General features: G+C 41.7%; 1 protein-coding gene across 1 annotated transcript; it reads right to left on the bottom strand.

Annotated features, from left to right (window-relative positions):
* Window positions 1-1020: 1020 nt before the first annotated feature.
* LOC133067446 (betaine--homocysteine S-methyltransferase 1) lies at window positions 1021-21090 on the bottom strand. The gene is made up of 8 exons (XM_061158512.1): window positions 21058-21090; window positions 16391-16523; window positions 10153-10271; window positions 8864-9055; window positions 8353-8500; window positions 4526-4708; window positions 2855-3083; window positions 1021-1207 (listed from the first exon to the last, which is right to left on the bottom strand). The coding sequence occupies exons 1-8, from the start codon at window positions 21088-21090 to the stop codon at window positions 1021-1023; spliced, it is 1224 nt and encodes a 407-aa protein (XP_061014495.1).
* Between the last annotated feature and the right edge of the window lie 2073 nt (window positions 21091-23163).

Raw genomic sequence — 23163 nt, forward strand, 5'->3', positions numbered from 1 at the left:
TTTATTAGATCTTTTTGTGCTCAGTTGCTTACTCATGTCTGACTCTTTGTGACCTCATGAACTGTAGCCCACCAGGCTCCTCTGTCCATGGGATTTTCCAGGCAAGAATGCTGGAGTGGATTGCCATTTCAAGACCATTGTTCCCTAGCCTTACTGACTGGAGGCATTTAAGTGGATCCAGCCTAGAGCAGAATGGAGAGAGCCTGGTACCAATCCCTTCTTGGCCTCCCCATTGGTCTGAATGCTTCTTAGTGGTGGAAATGGGTCAGAAAAGAGGGAACAACTCTGGAACTCTTGACAGCAGGACTCTGAGCTTTGAATGTTTACTGATCTGGTCCCATAGGACTGATTTTCTAAGGAGAAATATAAAGGAATAGCAAAGTCCCTATAGCTGAAATGTCCCTTAGCAGTGTTTTTTCAATGCGTGGTTTTCAATTAATGGTCATAAAATCAATTTAAAAGGCCTTAACCAGCATATTTTATTCATGAAATAGGACAGAAAGGAATAGAATTAAAAAATACCAGAATGAATCACATTTTATTTCAATGGTTGTACATGTGCCTTACCGGGTCATTATATAAATTGTGTTTCTTATTAAGGGCCATTTCCAAAAATCTTGAAAGTCACTTTCGTATAGCACTTTGTCTTACTTGTCTGGTTGCTACACCATTAATGACAGCTCACATCTAATCCTCCTTGCCAGCCTGTGAAAATTTTAAAGTAGGACTAATGTCCAAATTATTTTTTCTTGGCCACAGTGATTTCCTTAATACTGTGTACCTGGTGGGTGTTTGGTATATCTGTTTAAGATTTACTTATTATTCATTTTGCTTCCAAGTTTTAAATACATACTTTTAAAAAATTGTCAGGTGTTATTTATAATTGTTTTGTTTAGTTCCTATCAATCTTGATGCGTAAGCTGGCATTTGTATAACCATTGCCTTTTAACCATCTTTTCCTTAGTTTTGGAACTGTGGCCCAAGCCTAGAGGAAGTCACTAAAAACGGTTTCCATTGAGGCTACTGTGCAGACTTGAACTTGTGTTTTTCAAAGAGCTCTCTCAGCTGCTGCTCGGTTGTGGCTTCCTTCTGCTGCATAAGCTCGACTGTTCCCTTGGTCACTCCCCAGGCGTCCGGCTTTGACATGGAAGGGTTGTACGGCCTGCCCGAGGCTATCCGAAGATTCTCCCAGTATTCCTTCCTGGCCCTGGGTGAACAAAACACACAGAAGCCTGAGGGTCTGTCTCTGGGCTGAGCTAGAACCCTGCCATCTTTGGACTCTCAAAAGTGTGTCCTCTGAAACACGTCTATCTTTTCTTTTTCCTCAGAATCTGTAGGTCTAAAATTACTTTGAATTCCTTCTTTTCATGTGCATATAGGTTCAAAAGCTACGGATTTGGAACAAGGACAGTTTCTAAGTTACGTTGCCTCCCCATCCTCACTTTCTGGCTCTGCCTCCTGAGCCACCTATGCCCACATTCGCTGCTCTTCCCAAAGCCAGTGCTGCGTCTGCACCCTCAACCCGGAGATCCCGCCTCTGCCTCCTTGCTATTTCCATCGGCTCCTAGTTCTAGGCCTTGCCTGGTCTGGTCTCTTGCAGAAAAGACTTCCTCATAGGTTTCCCTGTCTCCAGGCTACTGAAACTTGCAAATTGAACTTGGTCTGAGACCCTTCAGGCTCCTCGCTGCCTTGGGATAAGGTCATCCAGACCTCGTGAGTGTGAACAGAGGCCACCTCCTGTCTGGATGTGTGTCTCCTACCAAATTCTGAATCTGAGGTTCTCAGACTTCTAATGTCTCAGCATACTGTTCTCTTGGCACTCCCACCCAGTGCTTCCCTCTCGGCTGTTCTCCTGCCTGGGAGTGTAACTCGTCCTTCAGAACTCAGCTCAGATGCTAGCTCTGTGGGAAATCCTTCACCAGCTCTCCCGCTTTTCCCCCTGTTGGCCGTTAGTGCAGACCCCCAGCACCTGTGTACATCTTCATCCTTAACTGACTATGTCAGGTGAACTTGGCTATTTATCTCTCTGCCTACTAGACTTGGAGACAGGCCTGTGCCTTGTCCAGGTTGCTCCTTCGGCATCTATAACAGTGTCTGACACAGTTTTGTTGAACTATTGTTGGTCAAAGAGACCGAAACTGCTGCCTCTGCTTGGGGGGCAGTTTCTACCCACTTCCTTCTGTGGAAATCTACCTAGCCCTTCAAAATCTAGCCCCAAAGTCCCTTCTTCTACATCATCTACTAGGTAGAGATAGTTATTCTCTTCACTTCATTGTTACTTTTTTTATCCATGCCTCTACTATAGTATAATACATCAGCTTTCTTCTCCATTTCCCCCAGTAGACTGTGAGAGGCTCTAAGCCAGGGACTGCAGCCTTTCATTTCTATATTCCTAGTACCCTGCACATTGCCTGATGTGAAAATCTATTTGTTTATTGTTCCTCATCCCCCATGGAATGTAAGCTCTGAGAGCAAAGACCTTTTTTAATCTCATTCACCACTGTCTTCCCAGCTCCAAGGATCGTGCTTGGCACAGAATAAGCAATTAATATTTGTACTTGAATCCTAACAACTGATTCACTGTTAGTGTCCACCACATAGATGGTGCTTTCCAAGAGTGTGAAATCACATTTTGTTGCAACTTACATTATTTATATTCTATATTCTTAAAGCTTTCTTCAGAAATCACTCCGTAAAGCTAAAGTTACAAATATTTCTGTGAGAGAATTTGAAGAGGCTAAGTGATTCTTTGTCATTACACTGCAAATTGGCGGTACTTTTTGTAATGACCTCACTTGGATGTATTCATAATTTGTGTGAGTTTGGTTTGGCAAATACAGTTTAAGGTTCTTACCTGGCTCTAATCCAGGGTTTGGTGTGCATGTCCAAACCACTTCCCCAGCTGCCATGTTTTTCTGAAGCTGGTGGCAAAAATCCCCTCTCCGGGGCCAGCTCCTCTGCAATTGCCCTGATGTGGTAGGGTTCAAATCCACAGCACCCGCCTATGTACCTGACCCCCAGGTTGTAGGCCTCTCTGGCGTACTTTTGAATATCCCATCTGGTTGCAACTCTGGGTTCCAGTCCTGTAGTAAATGATGCTCTGCTTCAGTAAAAATATTCAAAATAAATAGCTACAGTGAATGTTATTTTCAGTAAATGAATTAGATAAGATCTTATATTTCTGAAAAGAAATTTTCAGTTCCTAACTTTTAAAAATGATTCGCTACCTTGCATTGACAGGCCCAGTTTAAACAGCTGTGACAGTAGGACTGCAAGATGGCTCCCAATGATCTCTGCCCTCTGATGGTCTCACCCCTGTGGGATCCTTCCTGCATTGTATCAGGCTGGTCTGTGAGACCGATAAAGTATGGTGGAAGGGATGGCTTGTGACTTCTGAGGCTAGATCATTAGAAACATTAGGCTTTCTGCCTTGTTCTCTCTTGGATCACTCATCCCAGGGGAAGCCAGTGGCCACACTGTGAGATGCTCAAGTATCACAGTGGAAAAGCCCATGAGCCAAGAAACTGAGCGGTCCAGTCAACAGATAGCAAAAAACTTACCCCAACTTTCAACAGCTAACTAAGAAAGCTTGAAAGAGCTCCCATCAGGCCTTCAGATGACTATAACCCTTGCAAGAGTCTGTAGTGCAGCCTATTAAGAGACTCTGAGTTAAGCACTCCCAAATCCATGACCCACAGCTACTATGAGATAAAGAAATATTAGCTGTTTAAAGACACTAAATTTTGCAATAATCTCTTCTACACCAATAAAACCACAAATGCCTCACCATTCTTCTTCTGTGGTTCTTCTAGACTGATGATTTTATAGAGTCCCTCTAGAATATGAGATAAGGACCCTAGAATGAAATAGTAGGCTGGCCAGGCCAGGCTCACCTCTGACTTGATTCTCCAGGTAGACTCACGCCCACTTCCCATACAAGCTTTATCCCTCTTAGACTGCAAGGGTTCCCCCCACATTATCTGCTTTGATCTCTTCATTCAAATCTGTTACACAGTAACCCAGTGATGGCACCTTCCCTCTGCTCCCGCCCCCCCCGCCCCAACTCAGATATAGCTAGAGTATTCAAGCAGCATTCAAAATAAGAGAAAAGTATATTGGTGATAACTTGGCCTAACCTTATTTATCTGATGAGAAAATTCAGATCTGGATGAACTAAGGAACTTTGCTAAGGTTCTGCCACTTAGCAACAGAGCTAGAACCAGAAGCAGACCTGCTCAGGAGGGCATTCTTTTTACCAAACTCCATGTGTGATGAATTGGTTGTCTACCTAGGTGTAGACTCACCTTTGATTTTACCTTTAGATCAGAGGTCTTTTTTGCTTGCTGGTCCTGTGTTTCCTAATGTCTAATTTAAAAGTTTTGGGGCTGCAGGGAGAGCAGTAGGGCCAAGAGTTGAGGAGATATGCTGCCATCGTTTTACCATGATAAAGCTCTATGGCCAGAGGTTTATTTGGAATTTGTCAAACATGAAGACCCTGAGATGATTTATAAAATGGCTTTCTTACCAAAGGGGAATTCTGGCAGGTCAATAAATCCCTGCTTGCCGCAGTCGGGAGTGTGGTAGGCCAAGGGCTGACTCATCAGGTGGGCTTTCAGTCCCGCAGCCTCCAAGCCTTCTTTCATGAGCTTCACTGTTTGTAAGCTAATTGTGGGGTCAAAATGGCAGTTCACCCCCACAATGGAAGCTCCTGCAAGTGGAAGAACAGTTTAGTTTTAGATATTCACCAGATACCAGGAGGCCAACTCTGAGTCAGGGAGCTTTAATTTGGTATGGTGAATTAGGATAGCATTTGGTCCCTGCAAACTTATCTTACCCTTGGGCAAGAATGACTACTAACAGGCAGCAAATGCTTTCTCTGAAAAGTGCTCTGAAAAGTCTGGTACAATTGAAATGTCATTTATAAGCACTTGGCTGTCCATCTTTTTTGGAAAATAAAACCAAACATTATTAGAGGTTTTCTTAACTTCAAATTTTAATAGTCATTTTTTTTCAATCTTTGACATTATATTGAAAAGCATGATAATTTTTCACTACTCCCAGCTGCCCAGTGGCACCTGTGGTGACCATACCACTCATCTGAGGAATAAATCAATGTTCCCTTTCACCAGGCCAATTTAAAGCATTATTGAGTTTCTTGGGCATAAAAGCAGAATGAAATTTAGGAAAAGGTTTTTCTGAAACTTTCATGTAAATGAAATCATACAATATGTGTCCTTTTGTAACTGACTTATTTCACTTAATACAATGTTTTCAAGGTTCATCCCTGTTGAAGCATGTGTCAGAATTTCATTCATTTTTATGGCTAAGTAATATTCCATTGCATACACACACACACACACACACTGCATTTTGTTTATTCATTCATTAGTTGGACACTTGGGTTGTTTCCACCTTCAAAAAGGACTTTTTTTGGATGAACTCACGGCCTAGGATTTTGCATCTTGGATATACAGTTATCAAGAACAAGGAAAGGAAGGAATCTTTCTGGCTATAATGAGAGTGACACCAACATCTTCATTACCAGAGCAGCAGAGCTGATGCTACACGCTATGATCTCAGTGTTCAGTAGCAGACATCTTAGTAGTCCTCACAGGCCTGGGCCTGCAGTTTGCTCTTCATTCTTGTTCCAATCAGGCCTCATTCCCCATCATTCCTCTGAATCAGTTTTTGTTAAGGGCACTGATGACCTCCATCTTGCCAAATCCAGTAGTCCCTTCTCTGTCCTCATCTGCATCAACGTCTCAGCCACTTTCATCCAAGTGGCACTCTCTCCTTCAGCTCCTTCAATACTCCCCTTCTCTTGGCTTCTGAGAACTTCCCTTGTTCTCTGAGTATTGCCCCTACCTCCCTGGCTGCTTTTTTAGAGTGCTATGTGCTAACCCCTCCTCAAGGCTGAACCTTTCAGTCCTGCAGTGTCACAGGATTCCATTGGGCAGTCTTCTTTTCTGCGTCTACACTTCCTTTTCTACCTCAGGCTCTCAATACCATCTACATACACAACTCTCCCAAGCTTCTCTCTCTAACCCTGACCTTTCCATTGGATTCCAGGCTGGTATATTCAACAGCTTACTGAACAGGGTCACTTGGATCTTGACTACTTTCTTTTTTTGGATATTCTGCAGTCAGAGTTTCTCTTTCTTTTCTTGACTTCATTACACTAATGAATTAATCATATGTTGGCTATTTGTTGGATGTCATTTAGGCACAAAGGTCCTTGTAAAGGGTTATGAAGAAATATAAATATAGGACACCAAAGATTTTCTAATTTAGCACAGGGTTTCCAAAGGTTTGCTCTATGAAAATAAGCTTCTATGAACAATTACATTAGGAGTAGTCTTTTTTTTTTCCCCCAACTGTAGCCCCTTCCTGGAGACTGCAAATATATATGAACATGTCAAAGGCTCTGAGAAGTTCTGCAGTCAAGAGACTGCTTCACTTGGTTTAAAACTGAATTTTCTACCTCTGTGTAACTGCAGAACCCTATTAAGAGTCTCACAGGTTAGAAAATGTCTTTTTGAGATAAAAGAAAAAAAAGAAAATGTCATCTGAGGATACTACAAATGTGTGGTAAAAATAGAAAGTGTTAAAGCTGCTGAGAGGAGGAAGTGATCACTTGGGGTAGGAGTGACTATGTAAGGACATATGAAAGTTGGACTAACAACACCGGAAGATGGACTTGATTGTGAGATGGATACTAAGAGCCTATATGTGCTGGGTGGTATGCTGGGCACAGGGTACTCAGTGCTGAGTCAAGCGGACATAGTCTCTGCCCTCTGGGATTTTACAGTCTAGTGAGAGACCCAGACATTTAAGACATAAACAAATGAGATATGTGGGTAAGTTCTAAGTTCTATAAAGGATATAAACAGGGTACAGTGACGGCAAGCACTGTGGCCACTAACTCCGAATAGACGGGCGAGGAAAGGATGAGACACAGGCCAAGAATCCCTGCCAGCTAACAACTGGGAGGATGAGGGCCTCCTCTGATCTTTTTGAAACATGTTAACTTGGTTTCTCCCCCCATTTTTTTTTTTTTAATTTTAATTTTTGGCTGTACTGGGTCTTCATTGCTGCATGTTGGCTTTCTCTAGTTGTGGCAAGGAGGGGCTACTCTTTGTTTCCAGCTTCTCATTTCAGGGGTGGCTCAGACGGTAAAGAATCTGCCTACAATGCAGGTTCCATCCCTGGGTTGGAAAGGTGCCCTGGAGATGGAATGGAACCCACTCCAGTATTTTTGCCTGGAGAATCCCACAGACAGACGGGCCTGGAGGGCTGCAGTCCACGGGGTCTCAAAGAGTTGGACATGATTGAGCAACTAAGACTTTCCCATTGCTTGCTGCAAAGCACAGGCTCTAGGTGCCTGGGCTTCAGCAGCTGCGGCACGTGGGCTCGGTCGTTGCTGTTTGCAAGCTCTAGGGTGCAGACTCTGTAGTTATGGCTCATGGGCTTAGTTGCTCTGCAGCATGTGGGATCTTCCCAGGACGGGGAACAGATTGGTGTCCCTTGCATTGTGAGGTGGATTCTTAACCACCAGACCACCAGGGATGCGCTCTCCTCATTTTTTGTATTTATAATCAGAAATTCAGGTTCTACAATGTCAACCTAAATCTAAATAATTGTAATTATTAGTGACAAATATGAAATAACTTTCATGACATATCAAGAGAAAGATGAGAAATTAAATTAAATTTTGATTGGTCAGATAAGACTAGCCGATCAAAATCTCTGCTTCACAGAGTGAGTCAGACTCTTCCATAGACACTGTGCTATTAGTCAGGTTTAAAATGAGGCAGCTTTGAAAACAGTCTGTGAATTTTCCCTAACTGAAATGAAACCCAATATTAGGGATGGAAATTATAGAAAAAGATAAATTGAATACTCAATATTTCATATCAAAGGATTTTAAATTTAATGATACTAATTACAAAAAGTTAAGCATACCAGTAATTTATGGAAAATGGAAAAACTTTGGCAAAGGGGGCAACCGTCTTGAAAGATATTAATATCTAAAGACCTCAACTTGAGATAAATTTAAAATAAAACATAATTTGTCCTAATACTCTTTATGATCTACCAAAATTCTTCTCATTTCTAGGTATTAAACCTTCAGTGTAGCTCTAGCTGCCCCTTTCAAAAGGCTGATGGGTGTACGTTTTTTTGCTTTTTTACACTTTTTCTCTTTGAGACGCAATAATGTATCAGCATTCTTAAGAAAGTAAATGAATGATTTTCCTGTAACAAAAGTAGTATATAGTGATTCATAGATGGACCTGTGTTTGTATGTCATTTAAAAGACACACTAGTTGCAAGCCAATCAAAATCTATCATCACCTGCTTTAACCAGGCGCACCGCACACTCCCCGGGGGTCACGCTGTGCAAGTCTCCCTCTGGGCCGATGCACAGAGTTGCCGCCACTGGTTTCCCTGATGCTTTCAAGGCTTCAACTGCCCATACAGCCTCTTCAACGTGTTCAAAATACTGAAATAAGTTAAAGTCAAAGTACTTTTAATTTTGTTTCTCCCCAAATAATTTGAAAACTTATCCTATTGCATATAACCTAATTATCCCCAGATGAGTGTTTCTTAATCTCTGAGTTGTGATTCATTAGCATTTAAAAAACAGAATAGAATGGTGATTTCTGTGAATTGCATTCCAAAGGTTTGAAGAATGCTATATTACATCAACTGAATCACATTTAGTTGAAGCCCTAAATTGGAAGAAGTTTTCGAAAATAAATATTACTGGTACTAGTCGTGACTGGTACCTAACTCCAAATGGTCCTTGTGAGAGTAAAGGCATGTACTAAGTGTACTCGTCTCACTTTTGATAGTATCTATTTACCTCTGCAATCAAGAAGTCCACGTTCTTCCTCATGAAGACCTCTAACTGTTGCTGAAAGACTTTTTTGACTTCAGTTTCACTCTTGCAGCTAAGGTACGAAGGTGTCTGGCTCACGCCCCCTGCTACCAAAGCATCTCCTTCATCAGCCACTTGCCGCGCAATGTCACAAGCGGCTTCATTGACTTTCTGCCCCTAAAAAGGATGAATATATGGTATGGTTACATTAGCATGTGAAATTGAAGCAAAATTGTTATTCAAATGTCTACATCTCAGTTGTATGTTACAACAGTGATTTTATTTCAGAAAATGAGAGTGATGGAATAGTTCAATGTTTACGGAGTTTAACAATTTGTAGTAACAACACTACCAACAACAGTGACAAAAAAAATAAATCTTACGATGGTATTTAGGGATATTACATTATACCAAAGATCTGTGAGAGGGTAAAAGTCTTTCTGTAAAAGAATCTGGTATCTTCTGGGACTTCTCTGGTGGTCTAGTGGTTGACTCCGCACTTCCACTGCAGGGGGCATGAGTTCAACCCCTGATCAAGAGCTAAAATCCCACATGCCGCAACCTGTGGCCAAAATAAGCAAATATATAAAAGGATCTGATATCTTCCAATGCTTAAACTGCAGTTAGAAGAATACCTAGCAAATAGTAGTGGCGATGATGATTTGCTTTTTTGATTAATAAAAATAAACGAATTAAAATGACTACAGAATTCATGACTTTTTGTCATTATATGTTTTATCAATTAACAGATAAATGTATCACAAGTAAGGTCTTTTTGAAGTATTTAAACCTTAAAAACTGACTCTTGTCCTCAAAATATCACACAGATGCATGGAATTTTAAAATTCCTTTTTCATTTTAGAGATGAAGAAGTTGTTGATTTGATGGGATAGGTAAATGGTTTGCCAAATATCACACAGTTAACTGTAGCTCAGCTAGGAATATTCTAGATTTGCTGACTCCTGCCATATATGATATTTCTCCTATACTGTCACATTAAAAAACTGTAAAGATCTAAGAGTTTGTAAGGATACTCACTCAACAACTTAGTCAAAAGACTTGGAAAATCATTAATAGTTAAATACTTCTTTGATCTGCTTCATTAAATGCCTTTCTGTTAATTTGGGGGACTCTAGCTAAGACCTAAGAATATTATTCACACATACCTCGTTTCTTTTTAAAACAAAACGAAACTCTAACAAGGCTCAACATTTTTTTCTACAGGAGCTTTGATGATGACACAAGTGCCTAAGACACAGTATGGTGTTACTCACAGATATTTTCTCTGCAACATAGTTTCCCCTGTTCTCCAGCTTGTCTTCACTGGCATAGAAGGTGAAGGTCTGCATGACATTGGAGCCAGCTCTGAGGAACTCTCGATGAAGTTGGCGAACTGGGAGATTGAAAGATATTCTTTGCTATCAGTTTGTCAGGCTGTGATGCTTTCAGAAGGCTCTTAGATAAACAAACATGTAAATATGCGCTTAAATTCCTGGTTGTCTGGCATTTGCTCATCCTGGGGGACAATGAGGGGTAGATATGGAGTATCTTGCTGGGAGCAAGAGATTATCTCTATCAGCGATGTGGGGTGAAGGGAAGAGGGAGGTCCCACAGAGGAGGAATCATCTCAGCGATTTTGCCAGGCAGCGATTTTGCTAGGGAAGGGCATTCCCTAGAGAGGGAACAGCCCAAGTGAAGATAAGGAGGCAGGAACAGTCTTGGCATTTGGGGGAATGACAAGCAGCCTGGATGGCTGGGGCTGAGGATACGCTGGAGAAGTCATGGGAGACAGACTTGGAGAGGTGGGCTGCCAGGCAGAGTGCAAATGACCTTGCACATCATCCCAGGGAGTCTAGGCTCCAGACCATAGATATTGGGGAAACATCAACAGTTTTAAAGCAATTGATTAATATGATTAGTTCATTGTTTTTGAAAAATAATTCTGATAGCAGAGTTGGAGTAAGGTTACCAAGCTAGGTCCACAGATGAATACCATGTGGAAAAGCTTTCATGGCTGCAGGAAATATAGTGGGAAGTTTTTGTTTTCCATTTAATCAAATGTATGCAATTTAAAGAGTTATCCATTATCCTTTGCTCTAAAATAGTGGTCCTAAACTCTGATTGCCCATTACATAACTCTGCAAGCTTTATGAATGTTAGGGTCAAATCCATGTATATTCTAATTTAATTGGTTCAGGGTAGGGCACAGGCAATTTTTTGGAAAGGTTTCCCAACTGATTCTTACTTTCGGTTTTGTTGAGCATCACCATTCCAAGAGAGCAGAAGGATGTTCCTTTTATAAAACAATAGTGAGACTCGGTGTTTTGTTTTTGTCAAGAGAAACAACTGGGCAGAGTAAGAAGTCAGCAGTTGTATTTTGGACACTAAAATTTATTTCTAAATTTCAGAGGCCTGTAAAATCCACAGGTTTGGGAGCAACCACATTAGAGTCTAAAAAATTACTAGGACACTGGTGTTCTTAGTCCTTCAGGGGCTAAGACTGGAGATTAGTCTGGTGGCTTTGCAGCCTAGATGCCTAGTGGAATGCCAAGAACATAGGAAGCATTTTTGTTTGTGTTTGTTTATAAATGGACTTAAAGGTGAGGCCAAAAAAACACACACAAAAAACTGTAATGTATGTCAGAAAATGGTTTCCTAAGTTTGAAGCCAAATCTTTGCTTTTAAAATCGTGGAAACTTTAGTTCTCAGTGGGAACTTGAAAACATTCATAAATTAGGGCGTTTCAAAGTTGTTTTAATTCACAACAGAACCAACTGAAAACCCTTACGTAGAGTAATCGGGAAAACACAGCGCTGTGGCAGGAGTAGGGGAGAAGGGACTAAAGGCTTGGTTCCTGTTCTCTGTGACAGAATGGCTTATGAATAACAAGTCCACCCTGGTGGTCCTTCGACGGATTTCCAGAGACTGTACAACACAAAACGAAAACCCTGGGGTAGTGTGCAAATTGTTTGCATGTACAAACATGTTATGATTCTCAGAGGGCCTATAAGTTTTATCAGATTTTTCCAGAGGGCAGTGATTCAAAAAGGTGAAGACAACTTTCACTTTTAATCGCTTTGATTATTCCTTCATGCTTCTTAAAAAAGGAGAGCTTCTCCAAGTGTGACCTTACTAGGTTCACCTGGGAACAAATATTCAGATTCCTCAAACCCTTCCAGACCCAAATTCATTTCCCAATACAATGCTAATTCCATAGAGTTCAAGAGCCACAGCTTTTGGCATAAACTTTAGTAGGAGAATTAGTCTGGTGATTTCTGCATATCCTTTCAATATCTATTTTCTGTTTCCTGTCATAAAACTCTTGAGTCTTCATCCTCTAACCAGTAACATAGGATGTGACTGGTTCCTACAACAATGATACAACCTATACTAATTATATTCATTTTATAGCTTTAAACTCTCCATTATACTAGTCTCATTTTAGCATCATAGAAGCTAAATATTACCAAGTATGTATTATACTTGACATACAATGTAATATACAATATTATATAAGTATATATATGTATATGCATATATACATGATCATATATGTATATGATCCAGATATATATGTATAGAGCATAGCTATTACCTTGTAAATTTTCCTGAGAAAGGCGAGTCTTTGGAATTCCACAACTAACTCTAAAAAAATTTTGCACTATTTCTTCACTGGGATAATAAATTTGTAGCAAAATCACTTGGGAGCAAAGTGACTTGAACTAATGTGAGGATATTTATAATTGTATTCCATTTAGAGTGAGTAGTCATATATATTGATGCAAAAGGAGTATTAATGTGTTTGATGGGGGCTGGGGGAGCACTTTAGACCCTAAAGAGAATGTTATACAGTATGTAGCATATCTAATGTATTAACTTTCTAAAATTTCCTCAAATTCTGGATTCTAAGACACATTTGGCCCCAACAGGGCTTGGATAAGAGATGGTAGATCTGTAGCATAACTTTCCTTTCCTCACTGCTTACAGCCCCCAGAAGTTAAGCCCAGGCACCTATCCTACAAAAATGTTTTGGGTGCCGTTCAGTTTGCAGGGAAACTTATCAGAATCGATATGAATCCAGCTATCACCCAGTCAAAATTAGAAAAGCGCCTGCAGGAAACAAACTCATTTGCATAAAACAGCATGACATTGACCATTCTCTCATTTGAGCGTGAGTGTGCATGCGTGCTGAGTCCCCTCAGTCGTGTCTGATTCTTTGCAACCCCGTGGGCTGTAGCCCGCCAGGCTCCTCTGTCCTGTGGGCTTCTCCGGGCAAGAATATTGGAGTGGGTTGCCATGCCCTCCTCCAGGAGATCTTCCCAACCCAGGGATCAAACCCATGTCTCTTATGTCTCCTGCATTGGCAGACGGGTTCTTTACCACTGGCGCCACCTGGTTTTAAATACCTTTCACCCCTCCCCTCCTTGAACAGGTTAAGTACATCTGAGGTCATATGACACGTTTCTATGAAGATGCATTCCAAGCAGGAGACCCGTCTGGTCTGATGCATCCTGGAGTTGCACTGGGGTTGACAGAGTTTGAACCAGGCACTGGCAGACCTGAGTATATGGGATGTCAATCTGTAGCAGAACGGATTAAATCTAATAACTCAGAATTATGGAGTTTTCATTAATTCTTGAAAAAGCAGGCAGCTCCCAGAAGAAAAAGTAGAGCAAATGCTCAATACATTTAAATAAGCTTAAAATATTCAAGACACAAATGGCTAAGAGATCAAACGTGCTGTTTCTGCATTAATAAAATCAAAGGAAATCAGAGCAATTTCTCTTGAACTCCTCTAATGTGTAACTTTCAAAAAGAAAATGTGACTCACAGAATTGAAACTTGCAGTTGAAACAAGAGTCTTATTTTGTTCTCAAGGCAGAGTTTGGGCAAAGCTAGTTTATTGTTAATGTCAGTTTGGCCCAAGAAATATTTCATTCTAAGTTTACCCCAGCACTCAAACCTTAAGAAATATAACATGGATATATTAGAAATCCTCCGTCTGAGGTCTTAATTATATCACTGTGTTCCTTACATCCCTTTAATGCAGTGCTTCTGAAAGTGAGGTTCACCTTGCCATTATTTGGGGTCAGGTATTATAAATATGCAGGTTCCTGGACCCCCTCAAAACCTAATGAAACCAAATTTCTGTAAATGAGGGCTAGGAATCTATAATTTTTAACAAACTCCACTGGTGAATCTAAAATTTGAGATCTACTATTGGTTTAGCTTCCCAAGCCACCTTATTTCACTTTTTTTTAATGGTAGAGCACACAGTATCATTTCTACTTTTATTTGGACATATAAAAGTTGTGTACATTTGCTAGATTTCATAGTGTGACTATAGCTCTTTTACTTTTGACACTTTTTAGGGACTGTGTGAATTGAACACATTTCTGTGCTTCTCTAGCAGAAATAGATGAGTACAACCGAGAAACAGACTGTTAAATCGCTGTCGTGTCTGACTCTCTACGACCCCACAGACCACAGCAAGGCAGGCCTCCCTGTCCTTCACACTCTCCCAGAGTTAGCCCAAACTCATGTCCATTGCGTCAGTGACAGCACTCAACCATTTCCAAGAAGTAGATTAATACAGCCAAAAATATTAACAAGATAAGAAACAACTCAGTCAAGTGAATAATAACAATAGTTAATACTTGTGTTTAACTTGCATCAGACACTATTTTAAATACTGCGCATATAGTTTATTTAATCCTCATAACAAATTTATGAGGTAGATGTCAGTATTATCTCAGTTTATACACAGGGAAGCTATGTAATTTCCCTGAGGCCATACAACCTAGTGGCTGTGTCAGGATTTGGTCCAGTTAGTCTGGGTCTAGAGTCTACTGGATCTGAAAGCTGTACTCTCTCTGATTAGGTTCTTCATTAGTTTCCATCCTTCATTTCTGAGTTCACGGAAACATGCTCTCCTTTACCATAAAAAAGCAACTGTTTATTATCGTATACAATATTCACAAGAACTCTGGCTTCCTCTGAAAGATTCAGATTCTTTCCAAGTGTTGATTGCTGAGACCCTCCTTAGGAAGCGTGTTAGGCCAAAGCGGGAGGGGAGATCAAGCTTGTATGTAGGGCTTGGTCTATTCACAGGGGGAGAACACAAACTAGCCCCCTTGCCTCAATCTGGGGCAACTCGGAGGGGCCTGTCCAACTCTGAAGCTCCCTGAGGGGTTGGCTGGAACCTCTGTTGCAACTCCTCACAGTTGAGCTCTATCTGCTGCTCAATCCTGCTTCCCTTGCTCCCTTAGAGGTACTGTTTCTTGAAAATACTTCCTAGTAGAACTCTTTAGCACAAATCTCCACTTGATAATATGTTTCCTGACTGATCTGACCCGCAAGAGCTAAAGCCACAACCAGCCACAGGAAATTACTCTTCAAGCATTGTTCTGGAGTCAGATCCCATTCTGGCCAGCTGGAACACCCACCCATTCAGAGTTCTCAACCAGAAAAGTACTCTATTGCCAAAAGTTAAGATCTGATTAGGGAGAAATGGGACTTGAGACCTGGAATAAAGACATAGTTGGATTAACCCATCAACCTTGAAAACCCCACATCCCCCTGAACTCTCTGGGCCTGTAGAAGTGGCCCATTTCCTCCCCTTTTAAAGATTAATCCTTCTCTATTGCTTAAGGATGGTACAGAGGCCCTGAAAGACAACAGTTATTCCTTTCAGGCTGCATGCTACCTCCCTTCCTAGCAAAAAAGATTTGTAACCAAGAAAATAAAGTGAGAATAAGGTTTGTGGATACAGATGCAGCATAGGTAGATGACTGAATTTAAATAGGGTGGAGCTAGTATACAATGAATTTAACTAGTTGGCAAATACAGACTGGAAGAGGGCTTATCTGCAAGATGGTGACTGATGCTATATCATGGAACTTAAAGTGGGTTAAGGAGGGAAGGTGGACTTACGGGAAGAATGGGTAAAAGTCACTAAAATGAGAGATGAAGGACAGAGTTGTGATGAGATTGAAGAATAGGAGTACTACGAAGAATGAGCAGAAAGGAGGGGGCGTGGTCAGAGAATGTGGTACTTGTCCCTGAGATTTCAGAGGTGGGCAGCTGTTGATGATGGCAAGGCCTAGGAGTGGGTTGCTGAGGTGGGGATGGAGGAGAGTTTTGTTGGAGATGAGGAGGAAGTCAGGGTACTAATAGGAAGAGTGCTGGATGAATCACATGTATGGATGTTGGAGTCACCTAGAGTGTTGGAGGAGATAGGTAGGGGCATAGGAGAAGGAAGTGAGCCAGGTTCTAGACTCATCTAGAGCAAGGAGCAGGGAGCAAGAGGTAGACACATGTGACAGAAATAAGGAGGGGCCATTCGTATTCACCCAACAGGTGAATCTATATTTGTACACGGCACACTGCCCAGCAGGCAGTAATAAATACTTGGAAACCGTAGCATGGAGGCATCTGTTTGATGGCATGCTCCTAGACGTGGGTCAACACAGTGGTCTTTTATGAGAGCGTAAAATAGAGCAGTGCACCAACCTGCTTCTGGGTGTTCCACGGCGGCTTCTGGGGTCCAGGGCCCTGCCTTCACGTAGCCCCTCTTCTCCAGCGCGAAGACAAACCCTCCATCTCCGATGATGACCTCTCCAGAGTTCAGCCGTTCCAGGATGCCCTAATGTTGTGGGGGGGAGGGGATGGAGAAAATGAAAAATGAATCATTTGAATTTTTAATACAATTTTCTACTCATTTCTACAATAGAACTTTTGCTCTCATGTTGTTGAGAAGTATTATTTCTTTAAATTCTCAGAAAATACATATATATTTTATTCAGAAATTTGTGACTATGAGGCAAACCATCAGAATGCTCATATAATAAAAGCTTGTGTATCCATGTATATGTGCCAGGGATGGGGGTTTTTTAGAACACACTAAATAGTATTTGAAGGATATTGTGGGAGGATGTTATGTTTGAATAAATATCTTCAGAAAGATTAAATGAAAAGGTTTTGTTGTAAAGCCTCAAATGAATCCTTAAGCACACATTCTTAAAACGGTGACTGTTAGTCTTTCTCCTTTTTCTATCAATAAGCAAAAGAGAGGATTATGTTTTATAAAGAAGTTGAAGTGGCATATGATGCTACAAAAGCGTTTTGAGACTGAGAAGTCAAAATATATTTGATGAGGACAGAAGGCAGAAGATACCACCACAAAGATGGCCAAATCAATTAAAGATTAATGTCTTTGGTGCTAAAATTCAGTTTCCATAACAGCAGCTGCATTATGCTGTCCAGAAAGTTGTAAGTATGCATGGCCTGCTCTCTGCAAGTAAGAGAACTGGGAAGAGACCAGTAAATAAAATATTTGTAAACTGATTTCCAGTCCAACTTGCATACCTATTCCATTTATTGTACATGTAATTATTACCCTGGTGTTAAAATAGCAACTTTGAACTTAATATTTTTAAAGTGATTTGTGAATTAGTAATATTCTTGTAGAATAATTTTTTATTTCAAAATATTATAAATTTAAAAATAAAAGGTTACTCTGATTTTGTGTGCGTGTATATGCTAAGTCACTTCAGTCGTGTCTGACTCTGTGATCCTATGGACTGTTGCCTGCCAGGCCCTTCTGTCCATGGGATTCTCCAGGCAAGAATACTGGAGTGGGTTGCCATGCACTCCTCCAGGGCATCTTCCCGACCACAGATAGAACCTGTGTCTCCTGCAACGCAGGCGGATTCTTTACCACTGAGCCACCAGGGAAACCTCTCTCTGATTTTACAAAGGAGGAATTAAAGTCCAGAGTCTCTGAGTAATTTACAGTCTCCCAGGTCAGCCCCTAGAGGATTCACTGATTATTTTACCCTCAAATAGTATCTAGATTTGATTTTAAATGGGAGAGAGGAGAGTGGGACAGCCCTGAAAAGATCATGTAAAGTGATAACCTGGAATGTACATACCTACTGTGTTCCATTTATTGCCATTAATGGTTAATAAATGCTGATGTAACAAAGGTTACAAAATCTGAGAGGCAGTCATAAGAATTTGAATGGCATCTTGAGTCCTTACCGCCTTCTGCCCCACCCCATGTGAACTCAACAGCTGGTGCTCAGAGAAAAGAAACATCTGACGTTTCTACTTTAAAGCAGTAAAACAGGAGGATGTGCTGTCTGTTCTTCTTTGTTTAAATTGTGAAGTAATTTTACAGTTGCTTCACAATGCTGTTAGTTTCTGCTGCACCACACAGTGAATCAGCCATACATATACATACATCCGCTCTTTTAGATTTCGTTCCCATTTAGGTCACCACAGATCGCTGAGTCGAGTGTCCCGTGCTAAACAGGAGGCTCTCATTAATTATCTGTTTTATACACGGCAGTGGACACATGTCAGTCCCAATGTCCCAGTTCATCCTGCCCCACGCTTCCCTTCTTGGTAACCCTAAGTTTGTCCTCTACATCTATGACTCTATTTCTGCTTTGCCAATATGTTTATCTGTACCATTTTCCTGGATTCCACATATATGTGTTTTCTATTCTTGGATAGCTTTTCCAGATAGAAAAAATTCAAGTATTGAAGTCCATGAGATAACAACTACAAAGTATAGAATTCATCACATGTGATTTCGAAATCCAAATACCTGCCATGATTACAATGTGTCTAAATGTCACATCTTAAAACTACAGCTTTGATCATTATGACCCAGTTAATAAGAAAAATGGATATATTGCTAATCAGTAGAGTTGTATAAAAATATGAACAACAGTCACATACATGAGATATGACTGGCTACAAATTTCATTTGGGTGAAATAATTCATACTTGGTTCAGTCACCTAGAAACTCTCACTGAGCTCTTGTGTGTGTTTTCAGACTTTGGTGCCACGGCATCTTCATGTACAGCGTAGCTAGCAATCTGATATTTGGTGGCGAAGTGGCTGGTGGTGATTCAGTTACCAGGCTGTACATTAATTTATTGAACAATTTCATCAGGAAAAACACTTAGATTCTACTGCATTTTAATTTTAAAATTGTATTTATTTATTTTTAATTGGAGGATAATTACTTTACGATGTTGTGTGGGTTTGGATGAACCCAGAGCCTGTTATGCTTTCCTGGTGACTCAGACAGTAAAGAATCTCCCTGCAATGCAGGAGACCCATGTTCCATCCCTGGGTTGGGAAGATCCCCTGGAGGAGGGAATGGCAACCCACTCCAGTATTCTTGCCTGGAGAACCCACAGACAGAGCAGCCTGGAGGGCTACATCCATGAGGTTCACAGAGTCAGACTCGACTGAGTGACTGAGCACATGGGAGGCACTGAGCCTCTTATACAGAGTGAAAGTCGGAAAGAAAAAGCAAGCATTGTTTATTAATACATGTATATGGGATCTAGAAAAATGGTACCGATGAGCCTATCTGCAGGGCAGGAATGGAGATGCACATGTAGAGAATGGACTTGTGCATTTTTAAATAACTTGAAATTCCGACTTTTCTGTTCCTTTTTTTTGTTTTAAAATGGAATGTGCTATGAGAAATTGCTCAAGACACTGTTTGTGAAAAGGTGTTGCAAAGCAGTGTTTAATATCAGACTGTTTTTGTTTAAAAAGTACATATTTGCTAGACAATAAACTCGCAGAATATGCATCAAAATGCAGCAGACAATGCTGTTAGTGGTGTTCCTAGCTGTTTACAACAAACAAGCTTTGTAACCTATTTTAATTTTAACCAGAAGTTTAGACATGGTATTGTCCATATTTTAACAGTGACATAGGCATGGAAACCAGCTTACCAAAGAAACTTTTTTCTTCTCCTTTTATGTCCATCTTGCTAAAGTAATCCTTTAAAATGTTTCATTTCGTGAGTTTGAGTTTGGGGAGTGGATTAGAATTTATGGCAATGCAAATGGGCCAAAGCAAAAATATTTTTAAAATCTTTATGCGAATCATCCTTTCCAGCCATATATTATTTTAGTAGATGTAGGGATTGGGAAAAATTCTCTCTCTAATTGAACAGGTGACAGCCTATAAGCAATGGCCATCTCAACATCTTAAATCCTTGGACTTCATGGCATTAAAATTTTTTAATTGCATTTTTTTTTCCTTATGTGGAGGTATTTTTGAGGTGGGATCATCCCTTTAGAAACTAGGTACAACCCATTTCTAGAAGGCTGCTGCTGCTGCTGCTAAGTCGCTTCAGTCGTGTCCGACTCTGTGCAACCCCGTAGATGGCAGCCCACCAGGCTCCCCCTTCCCTAGGATTCTCCAGAGGGATGACTGGCAATGAATTTGTCCTCACGGGTATAGTTGGCCAGCACTGTCTCCTTCCTTGCCATTCCCTGGCCTCTGCCAGGCATGGGGCCGGGTGCTTTGACACCCAAGGGGCAAGGATACTCCCTGCCTCCGTCCTTCTCATCCTGCTTCCAGCTGTAACCTTGTTATCAGTCCATCCACCCATCCATCCACCCCTTCCCTCCCCGACTCCCCGGCCTCCCACCCCCACCCCAACCCCGCAACACCCAACTAGAAGAAGGCCTGCAGTCTGGACGGAAACACTAGTCCCAAGGGAACGGTGGGCTTCTTACTGGATTTTTATTTTAAAAACTCAGCAGTCCTTTCTCAATATCTTAGAGCCATTGTGCTTAATTTTTCTTAAACAGTCTTTTCGAGGCCTGCACTGTACACTGTTCAGTGACTTCCGAATCCAAACTGCCTGTGAAAACTTACCATTATCCAGCCAATGCCAGAGCCTTAGGACTGGTGAGAACCTTGCAGGGTGGGGTCCCCAAGACGAAACGGTTGGAGCCTAGGCTCGCGCCTTCTCTCGCTAAGGGCACCGAGGGGTGCGCGCAGACCTGGAGGAACCCAGGGCGCGCAGCAGGCGACTCCAAGTCCCACCTCCCACCGCCAGAGGGGAGGGAACTCGCACCTGTGGGTCTAGGAGCCGCATCTGGGGAGTGCTCTGGTCTTGGGGTGCAGGACTCAGAGCTTTAGGGGTGCCCTGGAGTTGGGGGTCACATAGCTCTAGAGGGCGCTGTGGTCAGGGGACAGGGGTCGGGGCTCAGAGGCTCCTTGGTGTTCTGGAAGCAGCAGTTCTGGGGGCCCGGGGCTCTCTCCAGGCTGGGGGGTGGGGCGGGGCTGGGGGGCTTCTGCTCTCTCCAGACTGGGGTGCGGGGCTGGCCGATCTAAACCCTGAGCACACACTCACCTTCTTGGCATTTTTGCCGCCAGCCGGTGCCATTTTCCTGGTGTCCCGGACCGCACCTAACCCGGTGGATGGATGAGGAGAGTGCTTCCCCCTGCGAAGCCTGGAGCCGCGGCCGGGTTCTTTATACCCGCTGCTCCGGGTGTGGGTTTCCCCAGCCTCTGCGCGGTCCAACAAGGGCCTTGGGCGGGGAACACGCCCACCAGCCCTTTATCCTTGCCTGTCGCTGCTTGGGAACTTGTATTAGGAGTTGGTGATCGAAATTATTCTCCCAAATGGGTGAACTTATCCGGAAGAAAATTAGAAAAATATAAATAAACAATGAGGTTGCCCCGCGCTCAGGTTTCAGACCTAATCTGAGCCCGACCCTTCTTTTCCTCTCGCAGGTCCTCGAACTCAGTTGATTTCTCCCTTGCCTGGGATCATGCCCCATTAGTCATGCACCTTCAGTCGCTAGGCCAGACCCCCAAGAATTCCATCCAATGCCCAAATATTTGTCAAAGGCCAAGGATACAAGATTATTGAATGGGGATTATTGAATGACTATAAAATGTGACCTCCAGTGTGATACACACCCAGTGGTTATGTATCTGAACAAAATATGACATTTACTGAAGGGTCCGATACTAGCCCTCCATTAGTGTGTGTGTGTGTGTGTGTGTGTGTGTGTGTGTGTGTGTGTTCAAAATGAACTTTGCCCTTGTATCCAAACATGCCTTACAGTTTCTAATGATATCTTTGCAATATTTGACAAGGACAAACACTTGATGTTTATATATGATAGTGGAAATGTACTTTATAGACTTAAAAATTCAGTGTGAAAACTGTTTAAAAATGAACAGCATTAGAGAAACTGGAGGAAAACAGAAATGTTAACAGTAGTTATCTTTTGATGGTAGAGTTAGGTCTTGCTTTTATTTCATTCATTATGCTTTACTGTATTTGCCAAAATTTCTTTACAATGGGAACATACTCACTTTAAAATAATGAAAACATTACTTTAAAAAGTGTTTAACATGACAATAAATAGCATAAAGAACAACTAAGTCTGAAATAGAGTTCAGAAACTTTTACCTAAATACATAAAAGGTTTGTATGTGGAACAACACCTCTATTTGAACAAATGCAAAGAGGGAAATTACTGTAGTAAATGATGATTTAATACAAATAAAATGATGTACACGAGATAAAACTGAAAAAGCAGAGAAGTCCTTTTGCTTCAGGTAATTGTCAAGTTTAGAATGGAAAAAAATGAATGCATATATTGTAACGCAAATGATCTATTATTTCACTTGTCCAGCAAGAATAAGGCATGAGATATCATAGGCATTCTTCACAGTCACTAGATGTTCGATCATGGCAGGATTGGACTATATGAATAGGCAATAGTTCAGTAGTTTAATGCATTAACTACTCATAGTCTCAACCAGAGGATTTTAGATTGAGCCTTGCTAGGGTGGCTTAGACTGTAAAGAATCTGCCTGCAATGCAGGAGACCTGGGTTCGATCCCCGGGTTGGGAAGATCCCCTGGAGAAGAGAATGACTGCCCACTCCAGTACTCTTCCTGGAGAATTCCATGGACAGAGGAGCCTGGCGGAACATAGTCCATGGGGTCACAAAGAGTCAGACACAACTGCGCAACTAACACTTGCACACAGGACTTCAGCAGAGGCCCTAGTGGTAGAGAAGCCACCTGCCAATGCAGGCGAAGTAAGAAATGCAAGTTCCATCCCTAAGTCGGAAAGATCCCCTGGAGAAGGAAATGACAACCCACTGCAGTATTCTTGCCTGGGAAACCCCAGGGTCAGAGGAGCCTGGTGGTCTATAGTCCATTGGGTCACAAAGAGTCAGACAGGACTGAAGCAACTTGGCGCAGGGCTTAATAAAGACGCTGTGGCGGCGGGTACCAGGCGCTAGGGGGCGGTATCCGCGCTCGACAGTTAAAAACGGAAAACGGCCATTCTCAATTTCAGTTTGTCCGCCTTCAACAAAATTTAGGAGAGGTTTTAAACTAGCAGCAATTAATTTAAAAATGAATTGAAAAATTTCAGTAGATAATATAGACACCTGGCAAAAATTTAAAAGTCTTTCCCCGGTTGCTGTTCCCA

The sequence above is a fragment of the Dama dama genome, chromosome 12, assembly GCF_033118175.1.
Source record: "Dama dama isolate Ldn47 chromosome 12, ASM3311817v1, whole genome shotgun sequence".
NCBI lineage: Eukaryota > Metazoa > Chordata > Mammalia > Artiodactyla > Cervidae > Dama > Dama dama.